Source organism: Triturus cristatus, chromosome 5_2 (assembly GCF_964204655.1).
Source record: "Triturus cristatus chromosome 5_2, aTriCri1.1, whole genome shotgun sequence".
NCBI classification, from domain to species: domain Eukaryota; kingdom Metazoa; phylum Chordata; class Amphibia; order Caudata; family Salamandridae; genus Triturus; species Triturus cristatus.
In genome coordinates this window covers 451,012,011-451,034,702 of record NC_140588.1, presented here as the reverse complement: position 1 = coordinate 451,034,702, position 22,692 = coordinate 451,012,011, and the positions used below count along the sequence as shown (strand labels likewise).

The 22,692-nt window shown below is 42.0% G+C and overlaps 1 protein-coding gene across 1 annotated transcript in view; it reads left to right on the top strand.

Annotated features, from left to right (window-relative positions):
* LOC146823139 (uncharacterized) overlaps positions 1 to 22,692 on the top strand; it is a gene marked incomplete at its 5' end in the record, with an annotated part of 688,665 nt that overhangs the window by 227,895 nt on the left and 438,078 nt on the right. The window contains one exon of the mRNA XM_085606373.1: positions 16,204 to 16,231. Within this exon, the coding sequence (XP_085462499.1) occupies positions 16,204 to 16,231 (28 nt within the window). The remainder of the gene's footprint in view (positions 1 to 16,203; positions 16,232 to 22,692) is intronic.

Genomic DNA, 22,692 nt, shown 5'->3' with positions numbered 1-22,692 from the left:
TTGTTTTCATCTTAAAAGCTAGTTCAGTGAGACAGTTACTGAATTTAATTGTGAAAGTATCTTGATCTCTACCAAGCTCTACAATCAAATGTGTGTTATATGTGTAGCACATAAAGGAGGATCTATAATGTCGATCAGTCTGGCTAAAGAAGCAATGTAAAGATTAAAAAGGTGGGAGGGACTGAATGAAGATCATTGTGCCGCACCACAGGAAAGCATTTTAAGGGCTGGGAGTTGTGGGCCCATAACGACTGATTGGAACCTTCCAGTAAGAAACACTGAGAAGTAGTCTAATGCCTTTCCTCAGAAACCTTCAGCCATCAATTTTAAAATAAAAAGCACTGAATGAGTGTCATTGCCTGCTACCTTCCTGAAGGCCATCCCTGCCATACAGAACAAGCATTGGCAAAGTCAATAGGTCTCGGCAATGTCCGAGCTATTGGCCTTGTCAATGTGAATTTCTTTTAGCCATGTTCTCTAACAGCACATCTGCTATTCAGCATGGCTGAAAGTTACTGAAAGCCCAGAATCTCAGGATGTTGAGCGGATGCCAAGTCTCTTTGCCCCCCCCCCCCATGTTGAGTTTATTGTCCTGCCCCTCCTAACACAAAAAAAACGCTATGTAGAGGCCTTTGCTAGCCCATCATAGCGCTTTTTCAGTGACTCAGCCATGCTGAATATCAGATGTGCTGCTAGACAGCATGGCTAAGTGCTGTTTGTGTTTTAACAACATTTTAAGCAACTCATTAGTTTATGTACACATGCCTGCATTTTAGTGGTATGTGTGTATGTGTACAAGGGAGACAGACTGAGAACACTCCTATATAGTGCTTGAAAACAAAGACAAAATAGCTCCGCAAACCGGGTGCAGTGTAAAGAGACATGTACTTGATCCATCTGCTATAGAAGGCCCACATGCCATGACTAATGGCATCAAAGAAAATGAGAGCGATGCTGAAGTTTACCTATGGTAGGAGATGGGCGACCTGTAAGCCCATAGATAGAACACAACACATCTCTGCGAGACAGTGCATGCGCTGTCTAGTCGTAACCTAAAAACAAGGGGAAGCCTCAGCACTTGGTTGCCATTTCTTTAGATCTGCAACTGTTTACCAGCATTTTCTGTATTTTTTTCATTTTGATTTAGTTGTAAACATGTATTTGCTGGGCAGTTCAAACAGAAATGGTTTTCTGAATTTGCATTAAAAAAGCACGCTGTGGATGAGAAAATAATCGAGAAGGCATGAGTGACATATCAATGAAAATTATAGCACCTCAATCACATGGACCATAATATGTTAAAACACAGCAGCACTGTCAGAAGGGAGGAAGGGATAGGGACGTTTTCTGCAGGCCCCCTCCTGGAAGAGGCACCGTGGTGCACTATGGGTGTGACTTTCGACACCTTCAACGTGTTCCATAGTGTGGGTCGCTGTAATCTTTAGCCTGCTATGATTCATTGGCTCCCGCTGAAGAAACGTCTGCCCATTAAAGCCCTGTGCTACTGCTTTAGGGCTTTTAGTAAGATAGGTGCCTGCTCTCGGCACCCTCTCCTCAAGCCATTCTCACCCTCGAGGTGCCTTAGGTCCACATGGGCTCTACTGGCTCAAGTTCCCACTGTGAAGAAAGTTCGCATTGGGGGCAGTTCTTACAGCTTTGTAGCACTCAAGGTATGGAACTCCCTTCCGCTTCATCAGAGGCAAGCTAAGACAGTGCTGATCTTCCATAAAAATGTAAAAGCCTGGCTATCTAGATAGGTTGACCCTCCTTCCTCTACGACTTTCTGTGACTCTCTGTCCTGGAGCTAGACTTACCAGCGCTGGAATACATCCTCTATTATTATTATTAGCATTATGCAGGCGAGCACACTCTGACAAGCCTCTGTCACAGCTGACTGAATGTCGGTGGGGACACACACACATTGAGACAGGCAGTGATATTAAGGCAGTGACTACAAGATACCATAATTTGTAATTATTAATTTATTGCCGATTTCTATAGCGCGAACTCGACCCGAAGGTATTATTGGAGTGCTTTACATGAGCACGAGTTACTTTACACAAGTACACATTGTTTTTTTCTTTGGGGGTAGGCACGGGGAGATTAAGTGATTTGCCCAGAATCACAGGATGTGGAGTCGACCCCGAAGCACGAACCTTGGTTACCCAACTCAAAGGCCGGCAGTCTAGCCGTGAGACCACATCCTCTCCCCGTAGTTCTCCACTGCCACACCTGCGTTGCATTGTATCTGAAGGAGCAATGCCATAGAGGCTGAGAAAAACACCTCTCAGCTCAGCAAGAACCGTTTACAAGTCTTGCTGCCTGCTGCTTTATTTGTAGGTGAAGTGAAAACCTTTAAATTAAAAAAGTTTATTTTGGATTGGTTCCCCTTAGCACATTAAATTACATCAATACACTTAGTAGGCTTTATTAGAATTAGTTACCACGCCTGTGCCTCTTATATAAGCCTTTAATGTTATGGACTGAGCAACATTGTGGTCTATCACGGAATGTACAAAGAGATTTGTCTACAGTGCGTAACATGAACTGCATTGTTTCAAGATGTTGTCAAATGTGATCACAAAAAAAGGAGGAACAGTGAATAAAAATATCAACAGTTTGGTCAAACTGGGCAGCTGGGATTGAAACCGAGTTCTGTGTGGCAGGGTGCCCAAATTAGTTTTGGTTTTGTCTTTACAAAATCTTCTGACCTGTTTCACAGTAGTGATCATGAGAGGCCCTGTGTGTCTGACATCTTTGTGCTTTTTGAGTTAAAGTAGAGGATGCGTAATGGCTGTTTTGAAAGAGGTCTGGGTGGGTGGCAGACTCTTCCAGTCTAGAGATGCAAGGAGGGAAAATTACTGTAATCCTGAGCCAATCAATGACTATGGTAGGAATGATGTACAGTGGGTCAATATTGGACTTGTAACCAAGGCTGAATGAAGGGTTCTGTAGAAGCTGGTGTATGGCTAATGATGCACAGCCATGGATGGATTTGAATACAAGACAGAGGAGCATGTCTAATGATTTGTGGTAAAAGCATGTATCAGGAGCCTGTCAGTTTTATGCCATTGGGAGGGCTTGAGGTGCATTTGAGAAGTATAATTGGGATCTGTTTGGCACAACTAAGTACTTTTTGCTCAATTATTTGGAATCCTTGTTACAGAGATTATTGGTGGTAGGTAAGGCTCTGAGTGACTCACTAAAAAGAAGGCAGTAGTTGTAGGCTTTTACCAATGGAGAAGTGACTTCATGAACCAGGCTTACTCTATGTCAAACTTGAAGAACTGTGATGGTTCCGGTTATTGATAAATAGAGGTTTTATCTTTATCGTAGAACCACACAGGATTCTGTCTGTTTTAGTGCTACCCTCCCAGCAACATTTTCTGCTGCAGTGTGCACTATACCAGGCAATGAAGAAGCCCTCTGCACAATTATGCACACTTTGGGCCTGTTTGGAACTTCTTTGGAACAATGATGAAGATTCCAGGAATCATATCATATTTCTTTCCTAAAATAACCTTTCCTCCTAAACGAATTAACTCCTCTAGTTTGACACGCTGACAGGCCTTAAATATATTACAACTAAAAGTACACCCAAAATCTAGTAAATCAATAAAGCCTCAAAAGCCCCCCTTACACTCTACCTTAAAATGGTTATGATTTAGAGTTCTGACAGTAATGATATGAGAACACACCAATAAGTTATAGTTCTTTATTCAACTCTGTGCACGAGGGTGACACCACCACTTGTATACAAAGAGCACAGAGATGCTTCCAAGATCTGGGAGAGAACAAACTCTAGCACATCTAATGCTAATAACAACAAGCATTGGCATAGCCAATAGTTCTCGCCTTTGGGACCTTATAAGTGTTAAGCCAGAGCTATTGGCTCTGCCAATGTCTCTAAGCTATGTTTTAGAGCATTGTGGCTGTTGTACAGCATTATGAATATAAGACACTGCAACACATACAGAAGACATATGCAAGTAAATATAGAACCATGTAATGTGCGACCATTATATGTAGTATGCCATCAGAAACATAGATTAACATGAGTGAAAACAAGCAACAATGAGCAAGCAGAGACATGGATGGCATGAAGGACTGATGGAGAGAAGGATGGATGGAGGGATGAAAACCGAGGGTGAAAATGTAAAAGTACAAAACTCATAATATGCCCCTATTTTCACCAATTTTCTTTGAAAGGAGTTACCCCTTCAATATCACTTCCGGAGGGGCAGCCTTTGCTGAATTTAATTGTATCATGAGTGCCAAGACAGAATTTCTTGCAAAGTCTCTAATAATTTGGGTAAATTCACCACTTGCAATGTTGTTTTCATAGTAGGCTTGAGGTGAGCGGAGGAAAGATGCACTGAAGCAAGCTGAGAGCCTTGTGTGGCTGTAGCTGAACTCCTTATGTCTGAGGGCCAGAAAGCCTCTGCTTGAAGTAGAGGTGGTATGGTATTAAATCTGTAGTACAGCTTGTCACTGTAGACCAGCCCCACAAAGACAGATACTACCACCCCCACAGTAAGTTTCACTCAAGGAACTGTAGACATCAGGGGGACCCCTGAAAGTCTAAAGAATGCCTACGATGGTGCAGGATACAGGGAAACCCAAAAGAGCTTCCAGAGAGCAGGCCAGGGGAAGAGCGGTGACAATTTAGATGGCGCACAGTACCTCTGAGGGACTGCACAGTGTTTTGGAGTTAAAGGCGAGACTGCCGGGAGACCAGTGAAAAGCTGATGAGAGACTGCAGGGAACTCACCACAGGGGAAACCCGGAAGAGACTGGTGACAAACTGCAGAATAAAGTAAGGCGTTAAGGCCTTTGATGGACAGACAGAACTAGAGTGAATGCCAGAAGTCAGACAAACCGCAGTGGAGAGGGGAAAGTTCCATGGATGAACCCAACATTTTTGATCAATGTGTATTTTTCAACCAACTTATTAAAATATAACCTTCTATGTGTTTTAAACATAAACATTGATTTACACGTTTTAAACCTGGAAGCATGTGTTTTAGCGGAGCGTTTATCAGAGTGGCTCCTTATCAAGCGTGACTCTGTCCCCTGCCCTTGGCTTTTTGTCAACAGTATATACATACTGGGAAATGTAGTTTCGGTTTTAACTTGTAAGTATGGGCTCATAAATCATAGTAGGTAAAATGCTGATGAGGGGATGGCTCCATGTGAAGTGTTGCTCTCTACAGCTTGCTATTTGTTATGGTTTATGTAAAACAGAAAACAAATCCACCACGCACTGACAGCCATGGATCACTCAATATGCATCTGATTTTCATGTTTGAGCTCGTGGAGTTTTTAGTAGAGAAAAAGAACAAAGGCGTTTCAGTGAATTGTTAAATCCATTCTTACTTTTTTATATAATCAAAAATAAATTAAATATGATCACGTTGGGACATACTGATATATCTGTTTTTAGTGTGTTTGTTTCCTTTTTGACTCAGTGTGTGTAATTGTGCATGCATGTGTGCAGGTGTGGGAGAGTGGCCATATGTGTGCTGGTGGGCCCTCAGTGCACACTTGTATGTGGGTTTCAATTTGTTGAGGTACAATGTGTGGGCTATGTGAGATAGTTTGTGGGTGTGCAAGTGTATGTGTGAGTGAAGGGCCAGTATGTGTGCTAGTGTGTAGGTGGTGGAGGCTTTTGTTATCCACTCAAATAGTAAAAATGCCTCAGCACCACAGTTCACACAGGCATACACTGAAGCAAAAGTTAAGAAAGAAAGGCAAAGTATCATTAACGATGTCCGGGGACAAACGAGCCTGTCCTAACACCACTGCAAACAACCTTCCGATCTTCGTCTTTGCTGGAAGACTTTAAGGCGTTGTTAAAAGTGGTACTTTTGCCTGAGAAAGATGCCCACCTCAAATCTGTCCCCTTCATTCCTCCTCTTAAACCACATTCTCAGCAGCAAATCACGGTTGTCTTGCCAAAACAAGAACGCTTCTGCAGAAAATGCCAAGAATGTGAGTAGACCATTGCGACGGACAGGCTGACACTGGGCTGCTCACGTTGTCCCTCGGGGTGGTGTGTTGGGGTTTTGAAAGTGCATTTACTTTTCTGTTGCCCACCGGCGCTAGCGTACCATTTCTGTGATTTAAATGCCTGTATGTTGATAACGCCGGATTCTTATCTTAACTTATCTTACCACTCCTAAGAATCCTCGGCCGATTGGAACTTTTTACCTGCTGTGAAGTGTAAAGGGGAGAAAACCAATACATTCAAACTAAACCAATGGACCAATCAATTTAGACTCGGGGAAAGGATCATTGACTCCGAAATAAAGTTTAGGGGTTTTATTACCAAGCCAAGAACAACTGAACGTACAAGCACCTCATGACGAGGTTAAAGAAGTACATGGGCACTAATACAAAATTCATCCTACATACTAATCTAATCCGATGAAGCGTAAAAAGAATGAGAACCGCTGAAAATATTAAGCATGCAATCACTGCTCCAACATCTAAATCAGTCTTCATCACGCTACAAAAGAAAATCTGTTAATCTGTCCCTACACTATCACTAAAGTCACATCCCTACTTAGCATTTCCCAGGCAAGATCAGGAAAAGGTGTCAGCTCGTGAAGACTTCCTAAAAAGTAAACTCACGTTTGAAGGGACAGTAGCCAAATCAACAAAACTCGTTCTAAGTCTCCCTCCTCAATATCGATTCTTCTCTTTACCCACTAACAGCTCTCTGCTCGCATCTGCCCTCATCTGCTGCTCTTCCCTCGGGGCACTGTCCCTAATACAAACTGCACAACATGGAAGACAAGCCTTCAAAACACCTCCTCTGGCCGGACACCTCTCGTAGGTAATTTTCCACTGAAACCTGTACTCCGTCCAGCAACGGTTTAAATGTCCTTGGGTCCCAGGCTCCTTCAGCACCCAAAGTATCTACTCCTTGTTATCGGCATTCCTGGAGACACTTGTATCAACTCTCCTCCATACCTAACTCCTAAAACAAAGGGTTAATCTTAGCAAACGAGTACGGTGTCCTTGCACCTGCAACAGAGGCCTAAGAATCGTGCATCCTTGCAAGCACATGATTTTCGCTAAATATCTCTAAATGGGAGCTTTCCCAGGGAAAGTACACTTCAGGCCTTCAAATTCAGCCAACATAAGAAATACAAATAGGTCTTTCGAATTAAAGCGTGAATGAGGCCTTAACACATCAAGAATTACACATTTCCTTCACAAACGTTATATTTCATAGCGTCTAAAGTACAATGAATCATTCCTACATATGCAACTTTAAGATGGTGCACGTTTAAATCTAAAGCATTACATTACACATGAGCTACTTCGCTAAGCAACTGCAATGAATATCCAAAATTATACAATGACATTTAAATGCCACTTTTACTTTCGCAAGTGGCATGAACTAATTTTCTATCATTATATTAATACATTTCATTATTACTTCTACAATTCTAATGATCAATTTTATTACAACACGTGATTATATGCGGGTGCAGACTATCCATGATTATGATGCACCCCTAAAATTTTAAGAACATCATGACGCTCTATCAATGGTATCTGGTGGTATTGCCTGCGACATGGGTGTGGTGAGACCTAGGGCCAGTACTAAGGGGCATAATATGCACTTTAGCATAGGGGCTCTGTAAAGATCTCAAAGGAAGCTCCTTTGTGGGGAGGATTGGTTGCTGTGGAGAGTTTGGTGGAGTGAAGGGGTTATTCTGATGTGTAACTACTAAGTGGAAAAGTAGGACCATCTGTAGTGAACGTGGGCAGGGCTCTGCACAAAATGACACCCCATTCTCTCGCTCCTTGGACTTGCTTCATAAAGGTGCATCAGAAAGATGTTTCAGAGTGACACATCTCTAAAAATGCAAACATTGTCAAGGTATTGTGTTTACTTGAAGGGTGAAACATTCTGGCAAATCAGGCTGCAGAAGAAGTTCTAACCAGCTCGAATTTACTAGTGTTTTGCAAACATTTTTTTCTGCCGGGTGGGATTCCGCGGTGTTTGCGACATTCGAGGACAGTTCGCAAATAAGGCAATTAGAAAACAAAATATGCAGCATGCAGTATTCAGCATGGACGAGCACTCCTTTTCAGGCTGCTTCATGTGTCTAATCGAGCTGATTCTGTCTCTGACTCTATGTGCTTCGTTGCCTGGAGACTCCCCAGCCCCTCCTGCCCTCAGCAGCAGCCTATTATGATTTGAAAAACAGGAGGTCCTTCAAAAACAATACAATATGCGATAAATATAGACCAGAATCGGCTCTATATCATTTGTACAATGCCCAGCCGGACATTGAGGTTTTAACGATCAATTTTTAACATATGCGTTTAACATGCATGTTTGTGCGATCGTGCAGTTCCCCTGTATGCTGGCGGACCTTGGATCGTCAAGCCGCTACGCTGGGAAGTTGGTCATTCCTTTAATTCCCCCCACACGCTACGGCGAACAAGTGTTTTCAGCTGTGCCATCTCATGGAACTTTCCGGGCCGGTTGATCCCCGCAACTACTTCCTCATCTAGAATTGTGTTAATTAATTCTAGGAGTTATTCGTCTCCTAATTGGGAATTGTAATTTCAGGCTTTTATTCTCTCTAGTCCTGATGATGATCTATGTATTGGTTGAATAGATCGAAACGTCGTCGACCCTATGTACAAACATGCATGTTAAACGCATATGTTAAAAATTGTGCATGACACTGTACCTTCAAGAAAGCTTGCCCTTTTATCGCATATTGGCTACAAGCTTCGCTCTTCAGCCTGATAAATGTTCTATATGTTTGACTGTCTGTACCTTTTGTTTAGTATGTAAGGACACAGGACTGTGTCCCACTCTACATTCTAACGTATGTCAAAAATTACTCTTATTGATCATTAAAACCTCAATGTCCGGCTGGGCATTGTACAAATGATATAGAGCCGATTCTGGTCTATATTTATCGCATATTGTATTGTTTTTGAAGGACCTCCTGTTTTTCAAACTAGTAAGTACCCTGGGTCCTTCCTACCTCACGGGTTTCCCCTTGTCAAGTATTAATATAATGCAGCCTATTATGATGGCACACAACTCTAAACAGCTGCTCCACTCATGGTCCCTCTCGGACTCTTGCACTGGTGGCCGCTTTTGTTACCTGCTACTGCTGGGGTGGCCGGTGCTGCCGTACTCTAAACTCCTGCTGCTTTGACAGCCCCTTCTTGCTCTCAGCTCTATACTGACTCTTCGCTGATGCTAGCTCTGACTCCATGTGCTCCGTTGCCTAGAAACTCCCCAGCCCCTCCTGCCCTCAGCAGCCACCTATCACGGTGTCCCATTTATGACTGACACTCCCAGAAAAGAGATTTGCCACGCCCACAGCACCGTATTTATGACCCCGACCGGATCACTCACAGTGTGTGTAAATAACATTTAGAACAATAAAATAGGAAGAAACGCAATGAACCACGAAAAGGGAGAGCAGAAGGGACCAGGGAGTTGGTCAAGACTGACAATGAGAGGGAAGCAGGAAATTTACACCAGGGAGAGCATGACGATGGGAGGGAGAGGCTAAAGGCAACAGGACAACGCACGCCTAAAAAGCAGGAGGGAATGGGGAATTTACACCATGGAGAGCATGAAGAGGGGAGGGAGGGGCTAAAGGCAATGGGAAAACAGGCGAATAACAAGCATTTGCAATGCAATAGGACTTGCATTAAGCGAGACCTATTGCATTGGAAATGGGAGTGTGGGCTTGCGAGAAGGCACGAACGGGAGTGCGGTGGAGTGTGGGGGGGGGGGCCAGAAGTCAAGGACTGCGGGGGGGGGGGGCCACAAGAAGAAAATAGTTTTCGAAGTAAAGGGGCCAGTAGCCATGGATGGATACTAATGACGACATGGCCGTCATGAGGAGGGACTAACAGGCCTAAAACTATTGGGAGTGCAGCATTTAGGACCTAAACCAATGAAAAAAAAGATGGGTGGAGGGTGTGTGGAGCTTCCACGCTATACTGAATACTGCATGCCTCGCAAAGCAAGGAGTGCATGCGCTGCAACGCTGGGCTCGATCTAAAAACCAGCTCTGATAGCACCACAGTCGCAATGGACAAAGTCATAGCTATGGGAGAAATGTGTGCTAATAAGAAGCTGGCTTCTATACTCTCTTTGGCAGCTGCTAGCTGGTTACACGATCTCTTTGCTGTGTTGAAAATGAGTGAGCTGTTTTATATGTAGTCAGAAAATAGTGACCTTCATCCTCTTGCAGATTGAGGGACAGTGCAAACATTGGAATTCTTTGACACATCTCGGAGGTGGGATTAGCAGGTTCGCCAGATGCTATATCGATGCTAGTATTTTTTGGTATATAAGACAGAAGATTGTTACTTGTGACGACTAGCCTCGCTTTCCTTTAATAACTCAGGTCTTTTTCCTTGCAGCATTTTTGATACAAACAACACAGTTTGGGAAGCAATAGTATGTATCACGAATTGTGCTCTGAAACAAAACAAGCCCTTACAAACACTATTTAGAAATGCAAGAGCATGACATGCCCAAATGAGGGGATGCTGTTCCTGGTGTCTCTTTTGCCTTGCTGTCTGTGCAAAAGGACACTCGGCACTTCAGAGAAAACACTACTGAAGCAGTGAATATGTAGTTATAATAGAAAACATTTAGTGCTTTACAAACTCCTGTAGATGATCACTTATGCAGTATTGAATAGTTGAGTAATAATTGTAATTGTATTTGTATTTATATAGCGCTTACTACCCCTGATGAGGCTTTAAAGCGCTTTACAGAGAATAGCATGCTACTCAGAAACCCAATGTCAGAGGTTAATCTGGTGGGTATTGAGATTAGTCATGTACTGTCATGAAAAAATGCATGCACTTATTTCAGTTACTTAGTGATAGATTATAATAATACCAGTTAGATGTGATCATTAGTGGGAGCTATGTGGTTTTAGGTGAATGGTTGATGAAATGGATAGGCTGGCGGAAATTAGGTAATGTTAGGATACAGGGATAGGGTTTGTTGGAACTAGCCCTTTTTGCAGGGTTATCCCCAAACTTTTTGCCTTCCTCCTGTATTTTTTCTGACCTGTTTTTGTTGGTTTTATTACTTTTGGCGCTTTACCACTGCTGATCAGTGCCCAAGTGCATGTGCTCTCTCCTGTATACTTGGTAAGATTGGTCTACACCTGTTTGGCATATTTAATTTCCCTGTAAGTCCCTTGTACAGTGGATTCCCATTTACCTAGGGCTTGTAAATTAAATGCTACTAGTGGGCCTGCAGCACTGCTTGCGCCACCCACAGAAGTAGCATCTCAAACCTGTCTCAGCCTCTGCCTCCGCAGGGCCTCCATGCACAGTTTACTGCCACAGTGACGTGGCATTTAAAGTGTTTGCCAAGTCTGAAACTCCCCTTTAACTACAATGAAGTCACCCCTAAGGTAGGCCCTAGGTAGCCCTATGGGCAAGGTGCTGTGTAAGTAAAAGGTAAGACATGTGCTTTGGTTGTGCTGCATGTCCCGGTATGGTAGTGACTAACAGCTTATTTGGTTTCTCACTCCTGTGAGGCTGCTCCTCTCATAGTTTTGCATTGGGAATTCCCTGATATGTGTTTCAGTGGTAATTTTTTAATATGAAAGGGGTAGTGTGATCATGTTTGGTATGTTTGGAATAGTGGTGATAAATCCTGCTTATTGGTGAAAGCGGATTTGTTATTACTATTTTAGAAATGTCACTTTTCGAAGTGGCCATTTCTGTGTGCTTATGGCATTTTCTGCCATGTCTGGTTGTGTATTCACAGTCTGACACCATTTTTAACAGGGGTTTAAAGAGAGGATGTGTGATCTATGAATTGAGGTATCAGGCAATTGCAGAATTACAATAAGAAGACAGACAGGCATGAGACTAAGATGAGGCTATACTCAGAAATAGACTTGCAGAGGATGGAAGGTAAGACACAAGCCTCTCTGGAAAAAGAAAACAGAGAAATCAAGTGGATGTAAGTCAAGGAAATTGTTTCATGCAAAGTTTCAGGAGTATATTGGGAGAAGGCTTTCTGAGCTAGCAAGCAAACGGAGGATGTAAGCTGTAGAAAGAAACAAGATTATACATAGTGCTCCATATCCGGGGCAGACAAATTTTACATACAATTCCAAAGTGTACACATCATTTAAGCGTTAGGAGACTGTACCTCCTGTGTGCCACTCCTAGGGTAGCGCTTTTAAACATAGTCTGGAGTATCCGAACCTTGAAACGTGGTCTGTATTCTGAACAAGAGGAGTTGGCACTGAAAAAATAGGTCTAATTTAAAGCTCTACCCTCACTATTCTGTAATTAAAGGTTTTTTCACTCATTCACAAACAATTAGTTATTTGGCACTGGCTGAGAGCGTATAACCAGTCTCCGGTCAGATTTATGCTCCGTCATCTAATTCCATCCAAGTGTATGTTGTGCATGTTTGTGTACTTGGCCATTGTAGTATATGTATTGTACATATAAGTGAAGCAGAGTGATGGAGACCTGAGGGTTCCACTTGAAAGCCCCAGGCCTCTTCCTGTGCACAAGTTAGGGGTGATTTTGTTTTCCCAGACAGTGGAATAGCAGCTCCCTTCCTCAAGATGAAGAGGAAACTAAACCTTCAAGACTGCAAGGATCCATGAGCCAGATGTTGGCTACCATGCAGCATAAGATGCAGTATACACAATTTACATGCACAATTTTTTACCTTAATAAATAAGAAGATTGTTTTGTTTGATGACAGCCATACAAAGCAAACTAAAGGAATTATAAAAATGGAAGATCAAGTGAGTGCACTGGAAAATTTACTTCTAAAAAAAAACCATTGAAACAGACAAAGTATTAGAGTAGCAGTAGAATAAAATGGAGGATTTTGAAAACTAATTACACTTGGCAAAGTTGAAATTAGTACCAATAGAGGAAGATGCAAACACCCCCTTGTTGTGTTTGTTACCAAACTAGTATATCAAACCTTGAAACAAAATGGAACACAGGCTCAGATTATAAGTTAGTCAACTGTAGAGAGGGAGGTTTCACATTCTTTAAGATATATAGGAAAACGTCTCTTTGTGCATGATGCTGCAGGCTTTTTGACTCACACAGCAAATGCTACAAAAGTGGGTAGGATTATTTCAGTGGACCTTATCCCCTGTTCGGTATGGAGGGGCCTCACCCACAAGCTAGTGTCAGGCATAAACTTGGCACCCCTGAGCCCCCTCTGCAGAACGCTACTGGACCTGGGGAAGACAAAAGGACTACACCTGCTATTGAGACCTGTGAGGAGACCTGAAAGCCGGGACCTGCACCCACTTGCACCCCATTTGTACAGGACAAAGAAGTGGGCTTCAAAGGTCAGTTGACTGACCTCCTCTTAAGCTAAAGTGAAATGACAAGCCGTAAAAAACCCTTTTCCTGAAGAGCCTAACTGACGTTTCCAACTTAACCTGCCCAGGACCATGCCGATGGCTAGTGATAGAGTGGGTTTTAACCCCCAAGTGCTGTTACCGAGGTCATTGGACCATTGGCTATATCAAAGTATACTCCATTGGTTGTATCCTAACAGCCTGAAAAAAACCTTGGACCTGTAAACCTTTTGGCTCCAAAGATCTCCAGAGAACCTGGACAAACCTGCCAAGTCAATCTGACAAAGGTGCATTGCAGCTGGGCCAAAGATTCAGGTTGCTCCAGTGTGGAGCTTTTCCACAGCTGCAAATTTGTTTCAGCTGGACTTCACAAAGAGAGAATATGGCCTTGTGGAGCTCTGTTCAGCTGCAGGTTGCAGCCATGCCCCGCTTCAGGAATCCAAAGCTAAAAAAAGTGACTAAGGGCCTGATTTAATATTTGGCAGACTTAGAAATTACCTCAAACCTGACGGTCAGTTCTAAAGCACTGGCAGAAACCTCAATCAATGCTTTTCAAAGTTTGGTGCACGGCTCCGTCAACATGAGCCATCCATCAAACTTTTTAAAAAAAATATTTTTAAAAAGAAAATCCCAAAGTGTGGTTTTCTTTTTGAAAATAAAAATAAAAAAATGCCGTCCTTGCTATGGGAGCTATTTTCCATGGCAAGGGGGGACACCTTACCACCAGAATTTGCCTGGCTATGACGGACTATGAAAATTGACCTCAATGTCTGCCCATCTAAATTAGGTCAGCCGACACAGAGGTCAGCCTCCGACAGCCCTTAATCTGTCAGGTCATCAGAGAAGTATAACTATGGCAGGGACGGAGTAGTCTCCGCCTTGGTTACACCTAATGTCTGCTGCATCTTAATTCGATGAGCAGACCATCATCTTGTTGGTAAGGATACTCTGTTGCTGTTGAGACAGAGTATGCTTGCCACCAAGATTTAAATCAGCCTGAAGGTGCCAAAATGATCTGGCCACCTAGGGAACAAATTTAGTTTTTCTTCCTCTGAGAGCTTTCCCATTAAAAGTCATTGGATTATTGTCATTTTGGTGTCATTTTCTGTCAAATTATTTTTCATGTTTATAAATTGGAATGGGATTTTCATTTTGTTGGGTTTTCGATTTTTTTTTTTACTGTTTTGGTACTTTTAAATGCTTTACACATTTTCTTAGATTAGGCTTCTCTGCTCTGGCATGGTGGGTAAATGAACGATAGGTGGGAATGATATTCCGAACGATTGCCAGTGGTTCGACCTATTGAAAGCATTGCTAATATCACCTTTTGTGTGTTCAATTTGAAACTGCTGCCTTAATTCCACTATTGCTTCTGGTGCTGTTTAGATTTCAATCCCCTCACTTCACAAGGGGAGGTGACACTGGAAGACCCAAACACATTTTCAGTAGTAGTTAACCGTACTTGGGATTGAAAATACGTAATAAGTAGCACCTAAAGATGTTTTAAACTTCGGCCATAGATTTAGGCCCAGCTTAATGACGGCCAGAAAGCCTTCGACCTTTGGTTTCAATTCCGACCGCTGTATTACGAATACGGCGGTTGGAATTGAAACCAGCCAGTCATTCCGGCTGGCTTCCGACGGGTTCAAGGAGCCCGTCTGCCAGTTGGAACCAGCACGTAATCCCTTAAGGCTGGTGTTTCCGCTGTTGGGATTGCGATGACGGTTTCCCATAGGCTTTTTATGTCGGAAAGCGACTTTGGGGGCTGCTGGCAGGGCCCGCTTGCGACATCGGCCTTCAGTTGGGGACCTGGGCGGGCACATATGCTGACCCCTGTCAATCCCTGCAGCAAGTGGCAGACACTGTGTGGTGCCTGCTACGAGGTGCAGGGATTAACAAAAACTGCCATTTCTCCATGGAAGCTTGAGCAGCGGTGGTTTCCGACCGCAGAACAAGCTCCCATGGAGAAATGGGAGTGTGCGCTGCACCATGTGCATTCGCATCCTAATACTGTGGTCGGGAGCGCCGACCGGAGGCGATTGGTCCGGATTCCACAATGGGGTCCGCCCGACATCGTAATAAGACCCTAAGTGATGTTTTTCCAACAGAATAATTCAAATCATTAAAACTCGATTTCACAAAAGCAAACTCTTTCAGCTACCTATTGTTTAATTATCATTAAGGAAGATCACATTCCATGGTTATATAATAATTCTTGCAGCTAATTTCAATAGGGGCTGCAGCAGTTTAGCCAGCCCCTCCCACTGAGCAGTATGTTTCAATGGCCATTCTCTGAAACAAAGCAATAGTTTGGATTTAGGCTGTGTTATTGGTACAGTAGCTCCATTTTGACACACGAGGTCCATGTGAGTGTAATAGAGCCATTGTACTAGGGCCTACCTTCTTATCTCACAAAGTTAAAACAAGGTCGTAGCATATGTGACGAGTAGCCATATCATGAGTGCAGCCGCTGATGAGCCGTCATACATCGTATTGAGCAAGATATATTCTCCCATAGTGGTTCTGCCTGAACTGTGCATTGTATTGCTATTACTTTCCATACCACATTACTTGAGAAGCTGACACACAAATATTTGTAATTTCGGAAAACAAAATATTTTTTTCTCACCTGAACCATGCAGGATTGCTCTTTTTCTTTCCTAAATATAATGTATTTTCTGGACATTCATTACCAAGTTATTGTACTTTTAACGAGTGTGGTTTGATTGCTCATGTTCTAGAAATGAATGGCTACACAAGCAAGGTATCATTGTCTGCTGCTTTTCTCTACACATCAAACAATAAATTTCTGTTATTTTCTTGTCTTTAGAGAAAAGGAAAAAAGCCTGCAAAAAACCGTACGTATACTAACATTTCGTGATACAATTTTCGCAGTTGAAAACAGAAATTAAAGCAAAAATGGGTTTGTGTAACTTTAAATATTGATTAGTAATTAACTACCTGCACATAAAAGAAGTAGTTCTGTGTCCAACATGTGCATTGGCATACCAAAGGTGCCCTGGGCCTGCGTTCATGCATGAGAAATGAGATATACTCCTTGACCAATGGATTCTTTGCATTTTGTGATGGTAGCCATAAAACATTGAAGGAAAGCAAGTTTTGGTATTTCCTGTTTTAAGAAATTTATCACACGTTATGTGAAATATATTGTACTTATATAGGTCTATGTGTGTGTTTGCATAATAATACTAGCAATCGAATTTCAATGGCAGACAATACAAACTGATTTCATTGTTGTTCTTAATAATAGATTTTATTTAGCATGCCATATAAATAGCAAAACATTACAATACAAAACACTATCCAATTCGATGGTGCTTGTTTTATCAACAACAGAAAAACAAACTATCGTGTTAAAACCTGCAAGGTACTCTCAAATCTTTGCAGTACATGTTGCAACTCCGATGTTATCTTAACATAGAATCTGTTTGTGGTAATTTTACACGTAGTAGACTATATCCTGACTGTCACTGACTCCGCTCCCCGTTAATTCAAACCTTTCAATGCCAGTTTGTTCACAAACTCCCACCCCTAATTTGTGGGTTACTGTTGTGAATATTTTCAGTTTCACACCCAAAGATGTAAGCTTGTGTGTGTGTATATATATATATATATATATATATATATATATATATATATTACCTACTGGCGGTCGCCAGTAGGTAGTTATAGTTAGGACCACGTTTCCATAGGAAATCCGCAACATTCTATTTTGAATAGACGAATCCTCGCGAATTTTTCAAAATAGGTGGGGCGCTACGCCCCGCTCCTTCCCTGAAAGTCTCGGGGGGATTCATCAAGCGGGGGCTGAGATGAAAGGGGGGTCCCAAAACGCGTTTTTCCCATGCATTTTTCCATAGGACCTTTAGACAGGGCTACAGCCCGAACGGCTGAACAGAATTACTAGAAATTTGGCAGAGAGGTAGTCCTCAGGTCAAGGAAGTGCCTTTTGTAGGTTTGGTGTAAATCTGTTCAGTAGATTCTGAGAAAATAGCCTTTAAATCAATATATATATCTGAGCCAGCTTACGGTGCGCTTGCGGTACGCTTACCGTACGCGTACGGTGGCGTGCGCGAGCGCGATTCTGATTGGCTCTTAGATCTTAGTAAACATTCGAATCGGTCGAAACCAGGAAGCGGCGGCCGCCATTTCGTGTGTTTCACTCAGAAAAAAAAGAGTGATAACAAGAAAAGGGGGCAAGGAGGAGAGTTACAGACCCCCTAACATTTGTAAGGGGGTCAAAGAAGGACAGAAAAGTACAAAGAAAACATTTATTGATTTTAAAAAAAATCACGGGGTACGCGTACGGTAAGCGTACGGTAAAAAAAAAAAAAAAAAAAGAAATGAAAATCAGATTTAAGTGTTTAGATATTAGGGGGCTCTAAAAAGAGCCGTTGTGTTTATGAAGTGATTTTTTAGTGGTACCTACAAGTAAGTACCGATGCAGAGTCTAAGGTTCAAGAGGAAGACTCTGTTCCCTTCATCATTGAAGTGCACACCATCTCCTCTATAAATGTCTTGCATGTCATAACGCAAGTTGTTGTGGTAAATGGAACCCATACCATAGTCACGGAGGAAAGCAGAAACAGATTTGTTGACGTGCCTTCTTGCTTTGTCAATCTGCGGACAGAAATGATTGGACCAGTTCCATTTTTGCCTTTGGCATATGTTAGAAAACACAAAGGCAGTTTTAGGGAAAAGTGAAAACAGTTGTGCAAAGGTGTCCTTCATAAGCATTTCCAGACCTACCCCAGTCAAAGTGCCTAGGTCATTGCCACCACAGTGCACTATTATGAGGTCAGGGTGTTGGATGTGCATGAAGGATTTCACCAATGGCATCAATGGGTGCCACTTTAACCCTCTCTGACCAATCCATTTAATGTCTACATTTGGCAAAGCAAGGTCTCTCACCATACCTGTTTTCTCTGCAAACTTTTCACTCCAGAAGACATAGCTGTGCCCTACAATCCACACTGTGAACATCTTCAAAGGAGAACTGGATGCACTCAGGAGGTGTAATTCAGTAGAATGGCAATATGAAAAGAAAGACAGTTTGGAAATGGAGGCATACATATTTTTTTCATAAAAAAAAGAACTGATTGGCTGTTTCATACCATTCTAGAATAAAAACTAGGCTGTATGTGTAAATTAATAGAAGCATGTTTTGTATTGGTACAGAAAAATGTGTTACCAAAGAACAGTACTATGGATTTGCTGTTAGGTTTGAAAAGTCAAGCACTCTTGCTCTGTGGAATTGAAACATTGTTTGGCGAACTTCTGACCTGACTCCACACAGCAGTGTTCCATGAGCTGTTGCTATGGTAGCAGGCAGAAGTCAAGTTGGGGGAAGGGTACTAGGCAGAAGTCAAGTTGGGGGAAGGGTACTTTTGGAAAAGGGTTGGTTTTCAACCAATAGAAATGTGTGATTACATTTGAAAAAAAGGGGCAAGCACTGAGATTTGAAACTAACATGTATATGTGTGGAAAAAGAGAGGGAAAGTTTGCCATTATCTGGTTCTGCTGAGAGGAGAGAGGTGTAAAGAACAGAGATCCTGGCTCTGATAATCTGCTGTTTGAGTGCCACATTTCTTTCACAACTAACTAATTTTAAAGGTGAGTTTAGAGTTTGAGAGGGGATGTATATGGTAAATTAAGAAATGAATAATAGAAATGCAATTCTTTTTGTTGAAGTTGTGTTTATTATTTTCTGTTTTGGGAGAAATTTAAATGTGAGGAACAAGTAAAATAATATGGACTATGTTTTCACAATAAATTAAGGTGTACTGGTATAATAAAAGAATAGTTTAAGGGTTTGAGGTTGGACTCAGTAATGCAAATACATTCAGCATCACTAAGGCTGGTTGCCCTTGCTGGAGTGTAGGCAGTCACCCAGGTTACAAATGGTGCTGGTCTGAAAAAGCAGTTTGGACATGTGCTTTTTAAAAAATCTGAAAAGTGGATTCATAATGTGTCAGTCTGTAAAAGTATTTATCACTTGCCAAAAAAAAGAGCAGTAAGTATGCTTTCAAATTGGCAAAGAAATTTCGTTTTGTGACTAATGTGAAAACATGACTCTGTGTGCAAATAGGAATTACAGGCAGAGATTTATTGCGTATTGCTCTGGTGATTTCACAGTTGCATTAGATGAAAAGGGGGAGCCATTTTTTGGTGCAGAAGCTGACTCTTAGCACACAGGTAGCTGCTTACCATGTGGAATCATGCACAGTATTCACAAGCGAGTGGGGTTTGAGGTTTCAGTCAGTAATGCAAATACATTCAGCATCACTAAGGATGGTTGCCCTTGCTGGAGTGTAGGCAGACACCCAGGTTACAAATGGTGCTGGTCTGAAAAAGCAGTTTGGACATGTGCTTTTTAAAAAATCTGAAAAGTGGATTCATAATGTGTCAGTCTGTAAAAGTGTTTATTACTTGCCAAAAAAAAGAGCAGTAAGTGTGCTTTCAAATTGGCAAAGAAATTTCGTTTTGTGACTAATGTGAAAACATGACTCTGTGTGCAAATAGGAATTACAGGCAGAGATTTATTGCGTATTGCTCTGGTGATTTCACAGTTGCATTAGATGGAAAGGGGGAGCCTTTTTTTGGTGCAGAAGCTGACTCTTAGCACACAGCCAGCTACTTACCATGTGGAATCATGCACAGTATTCACAAGCGAGTGGGGTTTGAGGTTTCAGTCAGTAATGCAAATACATTCAGCATCACTAAGGCTGGTTGCCCTTGCTGGAGTGTAGGCAGACACCCAGGTTACAAATGGTGCTGGTCTGTAAAAGCAGTTTGGACATGTGCTTTTTAAAAAATCTGAAAAGTGGATTAATAATGTGTCAGTCTGTAAAAGTGTTTATCACTTGCCAAAAAAAAGAGCAGTAAGTGTGCTTTCGAATTGGCAAAGAAATTTCGTTTTGTGACTAATGTGAAAACATGACTTTGTGTGCAAATAGGAATTACAGGCAGAGATTTATTGCGTATTGCTCTGGTGATTTCACAGTTGCATTAGATGGAAAGGGGGAGCCATTTTTTGGTGCAGAAGCTGACTCTTAGCACACAGGTAGCTGCTTACCATGTGGAATCATGCACAGTATTCACAAGCGAGTGGGGTTTGAGGTTTCAGTCAGTAATGCAAATACATTCAGCATCACTAAGGCTGGTTGCCCTTGCTGGAGTGTAGGCAGACACCCAGGTTACAAATGGTGCTGGTCTGAAAAAGCAGTTTGGACATGTGCTTTTTAAAAAATCTGAAAAGTGGATTCATAATGTGTCAGTCTGTAAAAGTGTTTATTACTTGCCAAAAAAAAGAGCAGTAAGTGTGCTTTCAAATTGGCAAAGAAATTTCGTTTTGTGACTAATGTGAAAACATGACTCTGTGTGCAAATAGGAATTACAGGCAGAGATTTATTGCGTATTGCTCTGGTGATTTCACAGTTGCATTAGATGGAAAGGGGGAGCCTTTTTTTGGTGCAGAAGCTGACTCTTAGCACACAGCCAGCTACTTACCATGTGGAATCATGCACAGTATTCACAAGCGAGTGGGGTTTGAGGTTTCAGTCAGTAATGCAAATACATTCAGCATCACTAAGGCTGGTTGCCCTTGCTGGAGTGTAGGCAGACACCCAGGTTACAAATGGTGCTGGTCTGTAAAAGCAGTTTGGACATGTGCTTTTTAAAAAATCTGAAAAGTGGATTCATAATGTGTCAGTCTGTAAAAGTGTTTATCACTTGCCAAAAAAAGAGCAGTAAGTGTGCTTTCAAATTGGCAAAGAAATTTCGTTTTGTGACTAATGTGAAAACATGACTCTGTGTGCAAATAGGAATTACAGGCAGAGATTTATTGCGTATTGCTCTGGTGATTTCACAGTTGCATTAGATGGAAAGGGGGAGCCATTTTTTGGTGCAGAAGCTGACTCTTAGCACACAGGTAGCTGCTTACCATGTGGAATCATGCACAGTATTCACAAGCGAGTGGGGTTTGAGGTTTCAGTCAGTAATGCAAATACATTCAGCATCACTAAGGCTGGTTGCCCTTGCTGGAGTGTAGGCAGACACCCAGGTTACAAATGGTGCTGGTATGAAAAAGCAGTTTGGACATGTGCTTTTTAAAAAATCTGAAAAGTGGATTCATAATGTGTCAGTCTGTAAAAGTGTTTATCACTTGCAAAAAAAGAGCAGTAAGTGTGCTTTCAAATTGGCAAAGAAATTTCGTTTTGTGACTAATGTGAAAACATGACTCTGTGTGCAAATAGGAATTACAGGCAGAGATTTATTGCGTATTGCTCTGGTGATTTCACAGTTGCATTAGATGGAAAGGGGGAGCCATTTTTTGGTGCAGAAGCAGACTCTTAGCACACAGCCAGCTACTTACCATGTGGAATCATGCACAGTATTCACAAGCGAGTGGGGTTTGAGGTTTCAGTCAGTAATGCAAACACATTCAGCATCACTAAGGCTGGTTGCCCTTGCTGGAGTGTAGGCAGTCACCCAGGTTACAAATGGTGCTGGTCTGAAAAAGCAGTTTGGACATGTGCTTTTTAAAAAATCTGAAAAGTGGATTCATAATGTGTCAGTCGGTAAAAGTGTTTATCACTTGCCAAAAAAAAGAGCAGTAAGTGTGCTTTCAAATTGGCAAAGAAATTTCGTTTTGTGACTAATGTGAAAACATGACTCTGTGTGCAAATAGGAATTACAGGCAGAGATTTATTGCGTATTGCTCTGGTGATTTCACAGTTGCATTAGATGAAAAGGGGGAGCCATTTTTTGGTGCAGAAGCTGACTCTTAGCACACAGCCAGCTACTTACCATGTGGAATCATGCACAGTATTCACAAGCGAGTGGGGTTTGAGGTTTCAGTCAGTAATGCAAATACATTCAGCATCACTAAGGCTGGTTGCCCTTGCTGGAGTGTAGGCAGACACCCAGGTTACAAATGGTGCTGGTCTGTAAAAGCAGTTTGGACATGTGCTTTTTAAAAAATCTGAAAAGTGGATTCATAATGTGTCAGTCTGTAAAAGTGTTTATCACTTGCCAAAAAAAAGAGCAGTAAGTGTGCTTTCAAATTGGCAAAGAAATTTCGTTTTGTGACTAATGTGAAAACATGACTCTGTGTGCAAATAGGAATTACAGGCAGAGATTTATTGCGTATTGCTCTGGTGATTTCACAGTTGCATTAGATGGAAAGGGGGAGCCATTTTTTGGTGCAGAAGCAGACTCTTAGCACACAGCCAGCTACTTACCATGTGGAATCATGCACAGTATTCACAAGCGAGTGGGGTTTGAGGTTTCAGTCAGT